This window comes from Ursus maritimus, unplaced genomic scaffold (assembly GCF_017311325.1).
Source record: "Ursus maritimus isolate PB19 unplaced genomic scaffold, ASM1731132v1 scaffold_2, whole genome shotgun sequence".
In the NCBI taxonomy this organism is placed as follows: domain Eukaryota; kingdom Metazoa; phylum Chordata; class Mammalia; order Carnivora; family Ursidae; genus Ursus; species Ursus maritimus.
This window is the reverse complement of record NW_024424452.1, coordinates 86,090,408-86,106,167: the sequence shown is the minus strand read 5'-3', so window position 1 is coordinate 86,106,167 and position 15,760 is coordinate 86,090,408. Positions and strand designations below refer to the sequence as shown.

Here is a 15,760-nt window from a genome sequence, read left to right as displayed (position 1 = left end):
TATTAAAGATAAGAAATCAGGCTTGGGTGTAGAAGAACTTTTGATCTATCCCAACTTTGTCTTATTTTCCTAACAGCAACTAAAAGCGGAAGTCCTTTGATATGAAATGGATTTGTATATGTCATACCTTTACCTGCTGTGTAATACCAATACTAAGTCCTTTTACAAATATAGGGGAAAGGCAAGGAAAAGAAAATTGCTTCTCCCAAGTGATATTTATTCACTGGATTTTTTTTTTACACTTTTATACTTTGTCGAAATTAGAGGGGAAGTCTCAAAAAATGGGAACTAAATGTAAACCAAAGGATATTGCTTGACATTTTTCGTATCAGTAAAGATGATAAAGCAGTTTGTTTTTACAGTCGTTCTTGTCTCTTCTCCTTTCAGAGGGATAACTTCTTACTCCTTTTCAAGTCTAACTCTTATCTGTGTCCTTGATCCTATCCCTTCTTGCCTTCCCACCTGTTACCCTCTGCGCTGTTTCCAGTATCTTTTTATTTTTTTAACAACCAGTTGCTTCCTTTTAACCTAGTAATGTTCAGGTGTACCTTGTTCTTTTTAAAAAGTAAGATTTACAATCGCATCTTTCTCTGATGTTGCCCTTTCTCTCCATCATCAGACTTCTTAAAAGGGTAGTTAGTGTGTGCTAACCTTACTGACCTTACTTCACTCCCAGTCATTTCTCAGCCTTCTGCAACTTAAACTATTAGTGCCTTCCTGGTTACCAGACTTTGTAAGTTTCATCCTGTTCAGTTTTCTCTAGCATTGAGTCTAGTGACCTCATTCCTTCATGAAGCCTCCTTTTTCTTAGCTCTGCCATCATATTCCGTCTCTTTCACTTTCTTCTGTACCACGTGCCTCAGAGTATTATCCTCCACAGTTCTTCCCTGCCCTTCCCTTCCCACCTTCTGCATTCTCCCTGGTGATCAGATCCATCCTTCTGTCTTGAGCTTTCATCTCTTGGGTAGTAAGTCCAAAATTTTCAGTTCTGACTTTTTTTTGGAGTTTGGACTCCTGTTTTAATAATCTGATCTCCCTCATACATTTCAAACTTCAATACGACCCAAAAGGGCTTTTATTTTCCTAACTGGTCAGCAGAAAATGATCTTTCTATATTTATCTGTGTGCCATCATCCACCTACATGAACTCTTAAAAAAAAAATCCTTATTTCCATTATTAATCTTTCTCACCAAGTCTTTGTAATTCTGTGTTTTAAATGCCTTTTAGATCTAACTCGTCCCATTTATTTCCCTTTAGTTCAGGCTTTTATCACCATTCACCTGGAGTATAAAAAGCTTCCTAATCAATCTCACTACTAAGAGTCCCTCTCTTCTTCTGCCATGCTTCCATGATTATATTTTAAATATAGACCTGTTAGTGTCCCATTACTAATACAAAGATTTCAATTCACTCACCCCCAGTGGTTCCAATATCTTTTTTAGCTTCATGTCCAAGTGCTTAATTTTTCAGCCATATTTCCTGCCACCACCACCCTCCTTTCCCCTAATACTTAATATACTAACCATTCACTGTGTCCTATTCTTGAGTAACTCTGTTTTTATTCCTCCAAGACTTTGTGCTATGCCTAGGACAGTCCATTTTCCTCTTCTGCCCTTCCCTTACCAACCTGTGTGCACTTACCACACCTGTCAAAGTCCAGCTCTGGTAACACTTACTCTGTGAAACGTTTTTAGAGCTTACCAGATGGAATAAGCCCTCCTGTTACTGTGCTTATTCTTTGCATAGTTTTTATTGTAATGCTCATCAAATTGATTCATGGTCTCATATTTCATCCTTTTGACAGAGACTATTTCTCTTTCTCATTCATTTTTGTGTATCTACCTGGAAATGCTTAGATGTTTTTTAAGAAAATGCTGCATTTAATGAGGAGAAATCTGAAAAATCCTTATTTTTTTCAGGTTGATTTACCTTTCCAATGTCAAAGAGATTTTTGCTCTATATACTTTATGATATGTATACATTTTTCTGATGTAGGGCCACCTAAAGTGCATAGATTAACAGTTTTTTAGAGTAGGAATACTGAGAGACCCCTAGCATTGCAATGGTCATTTCAAACAAATTACACAGAAATGCAAGGTTAAGTGTTAATGAAAACTTTACAGTAAAAGTATCTTTCCTAATAAAAGACTGTGATTTATTTGAGCTCCTCATTTAGAAAGTAAAACCTAAGTAAAAGTATGTTAATGTAATGTAATAAATTTGCATGTTGTCTTTTTTGCTTTGTTTCATTGTACTTAAAATCTTAGGGTGCTTATATGCAAATGCAGTTGATTATATCAAGTATGTATGGAAAAATCTGAAACCATTGCAGTTAAATAGGTGAACTTGTTTGCCTGGGAAATATCTTTAGAAGTTTAATTTTGTATGATTTGCTTATATCAATTTTAGGAACTTAGATTTTTCCAAAGGCCACCAGGGTATTACAGGAGACAAGGAAGGTCAGCAACGACAAATACGGCAGCAGCGCTTGATCTCTATAGGCAAATGGATCGCCGATAATCAACCAAGGTATTTCTTAATCAGATGCACTCTCACACCCCACATGTATTTCAGGCTCTGCTATAATGCTATTGATTAGAAACTCTTAAGTCAAAATGTTGGTAAAACACATCAAATTATGACCCTGATGATCCTAAGTATACTCCATCTAATCTCTGTTCTCCCCATTACACTGCCTAGTGTAGAGAAAGAGGCTTTGTCTCCCTTGTTAATCATGAGCTTCTACTCTAATTTATAAACATCTGTAAATCTAACTGAATGGCATGTTCACAGTTATGGTGATTTGTATTGACAAGGGCATGGTGGTCAGTCTCAGTCAGGACTGCTCAGAATCAGATAAGTTTCTAGTTCTGCCACTTCCCTAGGTGTGTGTCCTTAGCATCTCCTCAATTGATTATTACCTTTCCAAAGTCAGTAACTGTTTCATGCTCATTTCTGTATTCAGGCTCCTGTCATACTGTAAGCATTATTATGGTTACATGATTGAATGAACTTAGTCCTTCTGAGCTCTAGTTTTTAACCTATAAAAGAGGAATTACAGATTGCCACTTCAAGGGCCTAGTCTAGTGCCTTGTACTTAAGACATGCTCAGTAAATGTTGCTGTGATTAGTAGAAGGCAATAAAAGAGCATGGGAATGTGCTGTGCGGATGCTAATCGATTATGAAAATCTGAATTTTTCTTTAACTACTTTTTATGTTATAGAAGAATAGATATGTTATACTGTGATATACCCCACTGTCTCCAAGTCTTTGGGACAGGGGATGTACTGACTCTTGGGTCCAGACGCAGTTCCATTGTTAGTGTTTTTTAGGTTTATGGTTTTCATATGTGAATTTATTTTTACTTTTTTAGGCTGATTCAGTGTGAAAATGAGGTAGGGAAATTGTTGTTTATCACAGAAATCCCAGAGTTAATACTGGAAGACCCCAGTGAAGCCAAAGAGAACCTCATTCTGCAAGAACCATCCATGATAGAGTCATTGGCTGCGGACGGGAATCCAGGACTGAAATCAGTGCTGTCCACGGGCCGTAATCTAAGCAGCAGCTGTGACCCAGGAGAGAAACCAATGGTCACCTTCAAAGAGAACATTAAGCCACGAGAAGTGAACAGAGACCAAGGAAGAAGTTTTCCTCCCAAAGAGGTGAGAAGGGACTATAGCAAAGGAATTACTGTAACTAAGAATGATGGAAAGAAGGACACCAGCAAGAGGAAAACAGAAACCAAGAAATGCACCTTAGAAAAGTTACAGGAAACAGGAAAGCAGAGTGTGGCAGTGCAGGTAAGCTGTATTTGAACTATAACGCAGGTAGAGGAAGGCTCACACAAAAGGCAAGATTTTTCATTTTGTTCCTAAAGCCTTGAGAATTGGCTCTTCTGGAAGCTTGAATGCATTCTTTGAATGCTGCACAGTAAGGTCACGTAAGAGCTATGGTAGGTGGTTACTCTGTCCACTCTTGGAAATTATAATGTGAGTGGAAAAAATCTCAACCTGATTTGACATTTTTGTCAATCCTCTCCAATTTGGGGAGGTCAGTTCATCCCATGAAATGACCGGTTGCAGACCTATTAATTACATGAATTATTCTATTTTCTTTGGAAAGCATAACTGCCATTCGTTAATGTTATATTGGGAAATTTGGGGTCTTCTCTAGATCCAGTAGAACCAAGAATATATTAAGGCTTATAGTTTATTGTTTGTTTTTTTTTATTCACTATAAGAAATTAAAGATATTTTTAGAAAAAGATGAGGCTCTTTTTCTTGGCATTTATACCTGTCCCAGCCAGTACCATTTTATCACTTCAGTGTTATCCTGACTCATGGAAATTTGTAAAGCAAGAATTTAAGTCTCTTGCTGGGAAAAGGTAAACACTGCTCAATTTTTTGTGACTTTTTTTTTCTTAAATCTTTCCAAAGAGATATAGATGATTAAATATAAATGGAAAAGTTCTTTGCTCTGTGCTGGTCTCATTAATACCATTAAAATGTTTGAACAAAGACCTAGTAGCCATTTCATTTGTTAGCACATTTTGGCAAATGTATTTGTTTGCTGTAGGCATGAGGACCCTTACGTTTTTGAAGGCTGCTTGCAAATTGATAGTACCTCCAGTGTATCTCACCTGCAGAGTTTTTTTGGGAAATAGAGAAATAACATAATAGTTGGATTTTAAGATTAATAGTAAGGGGAGAAACAGAAAAACATGGTAAAAATTATGAAAAGGCATGGGGAGAGAGAAGTGCTGGGAAAAGCAAAGAACAAGTGAACTATAAAACCAAAGTACCAGTGTTTTAGGCATGAGTCCAGTATCTCCTGCCTGTTCCGCCTCCATTCTCTACAACTGCCTCCAACAAAGGCAGACTGAAAATCTCCTTTCTGGTCTCTCTTCCTTCTTAAATCTGCTTCTAGATGATTAAAGAAAGCCTGACAGGAGTCAGCATATCACCACTCTCTGTACCTCGTCTTAAGGTCTCTGTAAATGTCACCTGTTTTCCTTCATTTTACTCGTTTCGAGCAATGCATATGACATCATAGTCTCTGTAGCTCATTGTGTAGGATCTTGGGGCCTGTTCCTTACTGCTGACAGTATCCTTATTTATTCTAAAGGGGTGTCAGCGTGGAGGGTGGATGCCTGACTGGTATGCTTAAGGCTGACCAGGTGAAATTAAACTGAGGGCCAAAGTATCTCTCCTGTGGGTTAAAAATCATCATTATTAATTCATAATTCATGTATATTGTTTAATGAATTCAAGTATAAAGGGCCCTGGGGCTCATAATAGGTGGCTTAAGATTATAGGCAAGTTTTTTAACCTTTTGGTGAGACGTGTCTCATTTGTAAAACAAATGAACTCTCAGGTCCTTTCCGTATTTAGTATTTTTATAATTTTGTGAAAGGAAAATAATTACACTAGTAAAACTAAGCTCTTATATCTTTTATTGACAGTTAAATAATTTGCTTGGATTTTCCCATTTTTAATTTAGGTAAATTTAAATACTGTCATATGCTTTTGTTTGTTTGTTTGACATAATTAGGTTTTAAATACTTTCTTAGAGTAGGTGCTTCTTTCTGACACGTTTGAGTTTCAGATTATTATAGTTTTGCTTCTGTTGGTCATAGGTAAAATCCCAGACAGAACTAAGAAAGACTCCGGTGTCCGAAGCTAGGAAAACACCTGTAACTCAAACCCCAAGTCAAGCAAGTAACTCCCAGTTCATCCCCATTCATCACCCTGGAGCCTTCCCTCCTCTTCCCAGCCGGCCAGGTAAATATACATTTTATACTTTGTTCTACTTAATCTCATCTGTGTATGAGTTTCTGCTTGTTAATTGAGTGATTTATACCCTACTGGAGTTATGTTACTAAACCATTATGTTAAAAGGTAAAAGGAAGTTCTCTTTTCTCTAATGCTTATGAAGTTATTTTTGAGCCGTTGCTCTAGTTTATATACAAATGCATGTTATCATGAAAGAATTCCCATCACTAAACCTGGCATTTAAGAAGCCACCTTTAGAATACTCCAGTTGCTTCACTGGATAGAAGTAGCAGCCACTACTCTAATTTAATTCTTGAAATCGAGTTAAAGATTGATGCTTGATCAGTCTCACTTGATGATTGATCCGTGTTCTTTTATAATTTATTAGAGGACCTCTTCTCTACCCTACCCCATGTCCCCCTCACATGACTTACTTTTGTCTTTCTTTTGCTAAGTGCCTTTAGAACTAAAGCTGCTGTGTTCTTCTATTTTGAAGGGTTCCCGCCTCCCACATATGTTATTCCCCCTCCTGTGGCATTTTCTATGGGCTCAGGTTACACCTTCCCAGCTGGTGTTTCTGTCCCAGGAACCTTTCTTCAGCCTACAGCTCACTCTCCAGCAGGAAACCAGGTGCAAGCTGGGAAACAGTCCCACATTCCTTACAGCCAGCAACGGCCCTCTGGACCAGGGCCAATGAACCAGGGACCTCAACAACCACAGCCACCTTCCCAGCAACCCCTTACATCTTTACCAGCTCAGCCAACAGCACAGTCTACAAGCCAGTTGCAGGTTCAAGCCCTAGCTCAGCAGCAGTCCCCCACAAAAGCTGTGCCGGCTTTGGGGAAAAGCCCTCCTCACCACTCTGGATTCCAGCAGGTCAGTGACGGTCGCGTGTACCGTGCCGCTGAAATAAGGAGGGAAGGCTGAGATTACTCAGTGTTTGGTTAATTAAAAATACGGGTTACACTTTCAGATGCTTTTGCTGTGTAAGGATTGTGGGAATGCAAAAATACTCTCTTTGCTGTTTAGAAAAATTCAAATGTTTTCCTTTCTCTTGTAAAGGATAATAGATCTTAAGTACCATTCTTTGCTGCTACTTCTTGTCGGCTTTGTAGAAAAGGACTTTGTATAAATAATTCTCTCCTATTTGAACATAAACTACAGAAGGGAAATAGAATCATAATCTTGATGAAGTGTTAAGAATAGGACACCATTCTTAAAAATATTGTCAACCCCACGGCACTTGAGGCAGGAAGGGGAACACACACTCGCACATACACGCACGCACATACTCATTTGTTCATTAAACCTCATAAATAATTGAATTGAAAGAGAATGTGAGTTCAGTGCCCATCACCTGTCCCCAGAAAGCTCTGTGTATTGAAAAACGTAAAGGGTGAGGGACTGCTGAGTTTTGTTGGTTGTAAAGTCTCTTAAGTTCGTTCTGTGATTTCCTGAGTATTAAAGGTAACATTGCATTTTATCCTCATCTTGATGACAAGCATCTCTTTTTTAGTATCAACAGGCAGATGCCTCCAAACAGCTGTGGAATCCCCCTCAGGTTCAAGGCCCATTAGGGAAAATCATGCCTGTGAAACAGCCCTACTACCTTCAGTCCCAAGACCCCATAAAACTGTTCGAGCCGTCACTGCAACCTCCTGTAATGCAGCAGCAGCCTCTAGAGAAGAAAATGAAGCCTTTTCCCATGGAGCCATATAACCATAATCCCTCAGAAGTCAAGGTCCCAGAATTCTACTGGGATTCTTCCTACAGTGTGGCCGATAACAGAGCTGTAATGGCACAGCAAGCAAATATGGACCGCAGGGGCAAACGGTCACCAGGAGTCTTCCGTCCAGAGCAGGATCCTGTGCCCAGGATGCCATTTGAGGTGTGTGTCCTTTCCTGTCACCAGACACGGCGGAGATAGGTCTGGGGCTCTGCATATCTTTTGAATTTCTCAAGTAGATGTTTCTAAGGCCACTCCCGATTCATTAGTGCTGCGGCCTGCTGCCGATAACTGGTGCGGCTTTGGTCTCCCGCTCACAGTTGCACGGTATGATTGGATCTGGGGGAGCTGAGGATTTCCGTTACTGATGTGGAACTGGGATGGTCCGGCGGGGAGGTGGTGCAGAAATCTAACACAGCATGTTAGAGAATTCTGAAACAAAGCTCCTCTCAGTTGGGCTGAGTCATCTAAGTTTAAAAATAGGTTTACTGCGTATTTAAACAAATTGCTCTCTGAGAGGAACAAAGTCAGCCAGTTATCTTTGATAGTGGAGTTCCCCTTCCTTTCTCTCTTTATTCATGAGAAACAGGTATGTTTGTGACTTTTTAAAAGAGCTGTTTCTCCGTTAGCCCAAGATATGCTAATCCCTTTGCTCCACTGCACTGCTTTACTCACAAGCCCCATTAACCTTTTATGTTCTGCTCCATGTTTGTCAGTGTTTTTGCTTCTTTTGTCTTGATCTTTCACACCCTTGTCCTTGTGTCACTATATTTTGTTTCAGAGCCTTTTCTTTGCATAATACTGTCTGCTGTAATTCTCCTTGACTTGCGTTGCTTATGTCCCCTAATCATGCTACTACTCCTTTGTGCTTTGGTCATCCCTCATTGCATCTCACTGTGATCCTTTCTGTCACTAGGACACCAAGGGCTCCCCTCTGCTTCCTCCGGACCTGTTAAAGAGTCTGGCTGCCTTGGAGGAAGAGGAAGAGCTGATTTTTTCTAACCCTCCTGATCTTTACCCAGCTCTGCTGGGGCCTCTCGCCTCTCTTCCTGGACGGAGCCTCTTTGTATGTATTTGACAATTCTTCTTGCTCTAACCCCAGCTTCTTTCCTGAGATTTAGAGTCCTTGGAATAGATGATTTCTTTTTTCTAGAGCTTTCCTTCTTTACAGAATTATACCATTTATTTCCTTATTGCCCAGACTAACCTGCAAATGGTAGTAGAACGTGGGAAAACATTTCTGACTCCATAGTTGTAAATCTCAGAGTCATAGCTTTGTTATATGTGTTATACAGAAGCATCTTCGGGGCTGGTCACAGGATGCAGTGCTGGCAAATTAACTGACTTTTTAGGTGGCGCCTCCTTCTAAACCCAGGAATTTCAAGGATCATTTGATCTTGCTTAGGAGCAGTGAGATTTTTCTTCATGTGCTCAAAATATGGCATGAGATATGTTCTAGATTTTTTAGTGACATTATTGAATGGTATGTGGCTCTTTTCTGTTTGGTTAACTGAGAGCCCTGTTCTAAATTCAGAGCGATAGTCATAAACAGAATGAGTAAAAATGAAGAGAATTCTATTTATAAATATTGTTGGAGTGCCACAGATGAGTGAATACAGAGATAAATAATTAGGATGACATGGAATAAAGTCTTAAGGTATTGATTAGCAGTATCTTTTTAAAATAGTCCTCTAGAAATCACTCTGCATTTCAAAGGATGGCATTCTGTATTCTTGTCAATATTTATATTTTGCTGAGGTGGGGGAACATGAAAAGACATATGCTGTGAAGTTTTCCCCTCCCTTTACTCCATCTTAACAAAACATAAAACAATTCTGAATTTTGCTTTTTTGTTGTTTCTTTCTCATAGACATGAGGCAAGAAAACATTCATAAGATTAAAATGCATTAATTTTAGTATTAGAAATAAAACTGTATGGCTCTCATGACAGAAGCTGCCATCCTGGCACTTGAAGTTCCCATAAGAATTTGCCCTGGTGAGTGGCGAGAGAGACTGCCCACTTTTTCCCCCAAGTTAGAGAAGTAAAAGATCTCCTAGAAACTTAAACTACAAGAGCGCAGTGAGAGCACCTCAGGGTTGTGGAAAGCCTAACTGCGAAACTGTTGACTCCGTGTGTTTGCCTTTCTTGCTGCTCTTCCTGCTTCTCTACTCATGTGGCTCGAGGGCCAGGGGCAAGTGCCTCTCTCTCCACTCCTTTCCCACCACCTTACTTCCTGCTCTACCTGCCCTCCTCTGTCCAACGCGGGAGCTGGTGGTGGAAGAAGTGGGCGTGGAGTGGTAGTGTTCTAGGGTTTTGTTTTGTTTTGTTTTGTTTTTCGTGTTTACAAAACAATCTTAACTGTAATCCTTTCTGTATTTAACATTGTTAATGATATAATGTGTGTGAAAAAGTGCCTTGCATGTAGTAGGTGTTTAATAAATGCTTTGTTGACCAACTGTTCAATGACAGTGAGCATCAGAGACTCAGCTTTTTTTCCTGGTAATTTTCTTAGGGCCAATAAATAGAAGTTCAACTTTAGCAACTATTTTAATATAGGCCACAAAAGAGCTGCTTAGAAACCATGTTGACAAAACCAGTTGTCAAATGGATTTGAAAGGCTTTAAAAGTCATTAATGTGAGTGTTTTAAAAATTGGGGGGAAGAACTGCCAGATCAACTCAGCATCTTGTTTTGAGAGTATTTTAAATGCAACTCTTGATAAGGGTATTCCTGAAGGTTCCTGCTAGTAAACACTCAGAACTGCCATTTTCCAGGGTCCCTGGTCCCTCCTGGGGTATCTGTGCTAGATGAGAAGTATTGATCCAGGAGCACTGTGTCTGACTTGCCCGTGGCATCTGGCACTTAGCTGGTGTCGTGGTATTAACATTAATTCACGTCTTTGAAACCTTTGTACATGATGGGTACATACAAGTATGCTTAAGTGGTGGTCTTCTACTTTGATTGTATAGTATCTTAAGATTAATATTAAGAAAATGGAAGGCATAATTTAACTACCTTTTTTTCCGGGACTGTGAAGAAATCCTTGTTGGAGAAGCCCTCGGAGCTCATGTCCCATTCCTCCTCATTCTTGTCCCTCACCGGATTCTCTCTCAATCAGGTGGGTAGATGGTGAAGAATCGGCTTTGTGCTTTTATAGTAGGCTACTAGTATTTCCTTTCCCATTCTATTTCCATACCCCTATTTTTCTCTTCCTTTCTCTTCCATGTATTGGTGTCTTCCAGACATTTTATTTTATCCTCTGTCCCTCTGATTCGGGTATATGCGATACTTGTATAAATTTGAGCCCTTTAACTTCTCGTTAATATGGAAATCCTTAGGACTCTGTTGTTCAGCCAATTGAATCATTCATACTTTTAAATCTGGGTGGTTTACATAGGTAGAGAAAACGAGTGAGGGAAAACAGATATAAGGGAAAATGAATTTAACAGGAAAACCAAAAGAAACTGAAATAAAAGCCTTCAAAAGTTTGTCTTGTTAAGAAAAGCTTGATACACTTAAGATGCTTAAGCATCCGAGAACATGAACATTACATTTTCTTAAATCGCTTTCCTTGGAGTGAATTTATAACTTGGTGGTTATTTTCTTTCAGGAAAGATACCCAAATAACAGTGTGTTCAATGAAGTATATGGGAAAAACCTGACAGCCAGCTCCAAAACAGAACTTAATCCTTCGCTGGCCCCCCAGGAGACATCACTGTACTCCCTCTTTGAAGGGACCCCCTGGTCTCCATCACTTCCTGCCAGTTCAGGTATTGACTAGTCTTTAAATTACAGACCTTGCAATTCCTGTTCACTCAAATTGATGATGAATTAGTATGATTTTGTGATTATAAATATGTTAGTTTTTTTTTTAAGTCGTTTCTGAAAGAAAATAGGAAAAAAGCCCGATGAGCCAGTTCACATAATAAGTGCCACTAAAAAAGCATTCTACATCCTCAATAACCAGCAGAGTTGTAAGAGAGAAAACTATGCGTCCTATCTTAAGGTTTCCAGCTCTTCTTTAGTTTTGTTTGTAGATATTCATTCTTTGCAGGAAAAGTTGCACTTTTTAAAATAGAGGGTTTTTTTTAATCCCTATTTTATAAATGGAGTTTGATTTAATAGTAATTCCTAAGATTAGGCGATTCTGTTTCTGGTAGAGAAGACCAGTTGATATTTACCTGAAACAGGAGTGCCAAAGTAGCGCATGTGCAAAGTTGTCTGTCTGGTTTTGCTTTTTTTTAAAAGCAAGGACCATGCCTTAGATATGTGCGGGAAGACCAACTAGCACATCCGGCAGAGTCCGTTTGGGGGCCCTTATTCTGCCTTTCTCCCGAGCCCCGTGGTTATTTCAGTAGAATTTAAGTGAGCAGATCTATAGGAAACTTTAGGACTTGGTTTGTTTGTGAAACATCTATTAATGTCTTGTGTTGTTGTGATTTAATAGATCATTCAACACCAGCCAGCCAGTCTCCTCATTCCTCTAACCCAAGCAGCCTGCCAAGCTCCCCTCCAACACACAACCATAATTCTGTTCCATTCTCCAACTTTGGACCTATTGGAACTCCAGATAACAGGGATAGGAGAACTGCAGATCGGTGGAAAACTGATAAGCCAGGTGAGATCCAGACTTAATTGCCTAGTGAAAGTAAAGTCACTTACTCTGGCCTTCTCTGGTGTTTGGTATTTGACGACGACAGAACATCTTGAATTCTTCTTATCTCTTTGCATCCCTTAGCCATGGGTGGGTTTGGCATTGACTATCTCTCAGCGACATCATCCTCTGAGAGCAGTTGGCATCAGGCCAGCACTCCAAGTGGCACCTGGACAGGCCACGGCCCCTCCATGGAGGATTCCTCTGCTGTCCTCATGGAAAGCCTAAAGGTGAGTGAGTTTTAGGAACAAGAACCAGGAGAGATGTGGTTCTGCTTTTGTTCCTGTAAATAGCCAGGCTTATTCCTAAGGCCCTTAGAGTTGACTGATTCATAGCACATATCTAGTAAAGTCCTAGAAACATGGTGTACCTTATAAGATTCTTGAGTAGGAGTTTTCTTTTTTAATTTGTGAACTCACTAGTGACAAAGCAGTTATCTTCAAGGGGGACAGAAACAAAGGTTTTAGTTGCATTGTAAGGTTAAGACAATTCTGATTCATTTTGGTATGTTTGATTTAAGCCTTTTGTGAACAAGTAAAAGAAGGGTATCTAATTTTAGAGATGTTTTGTTTGCCTAAAATCTTTATAGTAAATATTCTGTGGTCCCAAGTGGCACTGAGTTTTAGTAAAAAGTATTTCACCTTTTTCAGGTTTAAAGTATTCTTAGTGGGAATGAACTGGCCTTGGAGACAGTCTTACAACAACTTTGTCTAATAGCTGGTTTTTTTAGGGGGCAGGGATCTTGGGACATATATGCCTTTATATGTGGCGAGGATTGAGAAACAAATGCCTTTCAGACATCTAGGCATTTGACCTCTGCTGACAAGCTCTGGGCTGTTTTTCAGTCTATTTGGTCCAGTTCCATGATGCACCCTGGACCTTCCGCTCTGGAGCAGCTGTTAATGCAGCAGAAGCAGAAACAGCAGCGGGGACAAGGCACCATGAACCCTCCACACTGAGGCCAAAGTGGCAACCCTGGGAATGAAGGCTCCATAAACCATGGCATGTTGGGTTTGCAGGACTGGCCCATACAGTCCCCTGCAGGTGGCAGCCCTCTTTTCTGTTTCTTGCTGTCGAGAGGGTGTAAGCGTTCCACCGGCGCGCTGAGTGTGCACGAAATGTCCGCAGTGCAACAAAAAGAAAAAACCACCAGGAACTCTCCGTCCCCCTGGGGCCTTCCGGAGGGAGAGAGGAACTGCTGTTTGTCTCACTCAGTTACCTGATATCACCGCCTCTCACCTTCTCCATCGTGCATGTCCCCAGCCACAAGGGAAGTGAAAGCTGAGAAGGGGAGGCAGATGGGAGAAGCCAATGGGAACTTCTCAGTCCTTTTTTCCTCTTTGGGGAATAAAATAGGAATCCATTAATGATTGCTTTGCTGACTGAGAATGTAGTTGAAATTATTCCTGAACATCTTTTATTATTGTTATTACTCTCAGTAGTAAAATATCACACTGAATTCTTCCACACACAGATGTGCTTCTTCTAGTCAGTGTGTAGCAAGGAAAGCCCGTTCACTGCTCCTGTGAGAGGTTGGTGGTGACAGGATGGGGAAGCTGACCTCTTCAGCCAGTGGAAGTGTTCCACGAGGGAGAGTCCAAGGCCTCAGCTTTCACTCAGAAGGTTTGGGCAGGCTCTTCTGTGGCCTGGAGACTCCAGCAGGAAATGCCCTTCACTCTGTAGGTGCTCGAGCCCCAATCGAGGATGCAGTGTGGGCGGTGGTGCTGGGCTGGACTGGCAGGTGACTGCTGTAGGGTTTTAAATTAATGTTTTTGATTCCTGTACATTTTACGGTAGCATAGCAAGCAGTCTCACAGAAGACAGGCTGGTCCATTCGTGGCCTGACACATTTTAATAGGTAGAAGCTTTCAGTGTGGTTATTTTTTGTTTGATTGGTTTTTGTGACCCCATCCTGCTTACCACCCACCTCCTCTTGTCCCTACCTCCATCCCTTTCCTACCCTATGCTGTCTGCTAGTAATTGTTTCTATTCCTAATGTGTACAACATCTCGCCAAGAAGCAACAGCATGGGGTCCAGCAGTTGGGACCCAAAAGACAGTCTGAAGAGGAAGGAAGCCGTGGCGTCTGCGTAGCGCACGACGGGCCAGGCCCCTGCCCAAGCTGCGTCTCCCAGCCTCCACTTTCAGAGTGAAATTCAAAGCAGCATGGACACGTGTGCATCATGCACAGAAGAAAACACAACGAAGTCCATTCTGGAAAAGGCGAAAGAAAGGAAAACTTTTATTTGGTATTTATTAGAAGGAAAGAAGACTGAAAATTTTCTTGTGTAGAAACAGAAGGACAGCATTTCTGTTAGTTCCTGGAAAAGTAATATTTTAAGGGGAAATTATGGAAACAATCTAAATGTCCAATTGCTGTGCTAGTGGTAAGGTCTATTTCTGGGAGGTCTCTCTGTGCGTGCGTGTGTGTGTGTGTGTATGCGTAAGCGTGCGTGCGCACGCCCAGCTACTCTCCCTGGGGGAGGGGGAGTGTGTGTGAGTGTGTGGAGTCAGTGTGGGACTTACAAACTGGAAGACAGCTGCAGAGCAAAGCACATCCAGGAGCCCCGGTTGTCACTCGAGTCTGGGCAACCCCAGCAATGGAAGGGGTGAGATTAATGCTCATTGCTCTAGAGAGAGAGTGGTTGGAGCCCCGTATGCTTTACATTATTGCTCTTTAAGTTTGACATGGTGTTTGGGGTTTTTTTGTTTTTGTTTTGTTTTTTTTGTTGTTGTTGTTTTTTTTTGAAAGGTCTGAAAGGGTGAAGCCCCCCCCCCACCCAATGGCAATATGAAACCCTTTGTGCTTCTCTCCAGCCCCTTCCCTGTGTCCGCCTCTCTCCCACCCCTCCCTTCCAAGCCTCCTTCCCCACTACCTTGACCCACTTTGTGTGTTTGAGCTCTGCATTCAGGCAGCTGCAACATTCCAGTGTTTGAGCTGTCCCTGATTCTCGCACCCTAGACGAGCTAGCCAGGTTCACTGTCTCACCCCCGGTACTGCATGAGAATTTGGTGTTTGGAATGTTTTCTGACTCCTGGGGCGGGGTTCCTCGCCTTATCATCCTCAGTGTGGAGTAATGAGGAGGGAGAGGAGAATCGTCATCAGAAACCGGTTTTGTGTAGTAAACTTTCTCTTGTGTTTTTTTGTTTTGTTTTTTGTTTTGTTTTGGTCTGTCTGTGCAAGACCTGCAGCTGCTGAGATCAGCTTTGCCTTTAATTAAACCATGTTCTCTCCAACCAGACCTGTGTGTACGCTGTTTCTTTGCTAACCCAAAAGAATCTCCTACTTAAAAACCAAGTATTTCAACTACTTACAAGTCATCTAGGGGAAAGCAGAGATGGTCAGAAATTGAATATGCTGCAGGGTTATTTAGGCTCTTAGTAGCACTCCAAGCCAGTGTGCATTATTCTGGAAAGGGATGGGTAGGAAGAAACTTACTGTCAAAATTCTTTTATCTAATAAAGATTGGCTTATGCAAAGAAGTTAATAACCCTCCATTTTTGTCCCTATTTTTACTCTCAGTGGGGGCAATGCAGAGATAGTTTCTCTTTCTGGTCTACAAAAATCACGAAGTCTGATTAGCCCCAGCAGTAATTAGTGTCTTAGC

At 40.9% G+C, this 15,760-nt stretch overlaps 1 protein-coding gene across 3 annotated transcripts in view; it reads left to right on the top strand.

The window, feature by feature from the left end:
- Positions 1 to 15,392, top strand: part of SMG7 (SMG7 nonsense mediated mRNA decay factor) — an 87,277-nt gene extending 71,885 nt beyond the window's left edge. For all 3 annotated transcript variants that reach the window (XM_040636298.1, XM_040636297.1, XM_040636296.1), the window contains 10 exons: positions 2,411 to 2,530; positions 3,376 to 3,664; positions 5,638 to 5,782; positions 6,270 to 6,649; positions 7,290 to 7,661; positions 10,537 to 10,617; positions 11,110 to 11,269; positions 11,947 to 12,117; positions 12,238 to 12,383; positions 12,999 to 15,392. In XM_040636298.1, the coding sequence (XP_040492232.1) occupies positions 2,411 to 2,530; positions 3,376 to 3,664; positions 5,638 to 5,782; positions 6,270 to 6,649; positions 7,290 to 7,661; positions 10,537 to 10,617; positions 11,110 to 11,269; positions 11,947 to 12,117; positions 12,238 to 12,383; positions 12,999 to 13,112 (1,978 nt within the window). In that variant the 3' untranslated portion in view covers positions 13,113 to 15,392. The remainder of the gene's footprint in view (positions 1 to 2,410; positions 2,531 to 3,375; positions 3,665 to 5,637; positions 5,783 to 6,269; positions 6,650 to 7,289; positions 7,662 to 10,536; positions 10,618 to 11,109; positions 11,270 to 11,946; positions 12,118 to 12,237; positions 12,384 to 12,998) is intronic.
- The last annotated feature ends 368 nt before the right edge of the window (positions 15,393 to 15,760 follow it).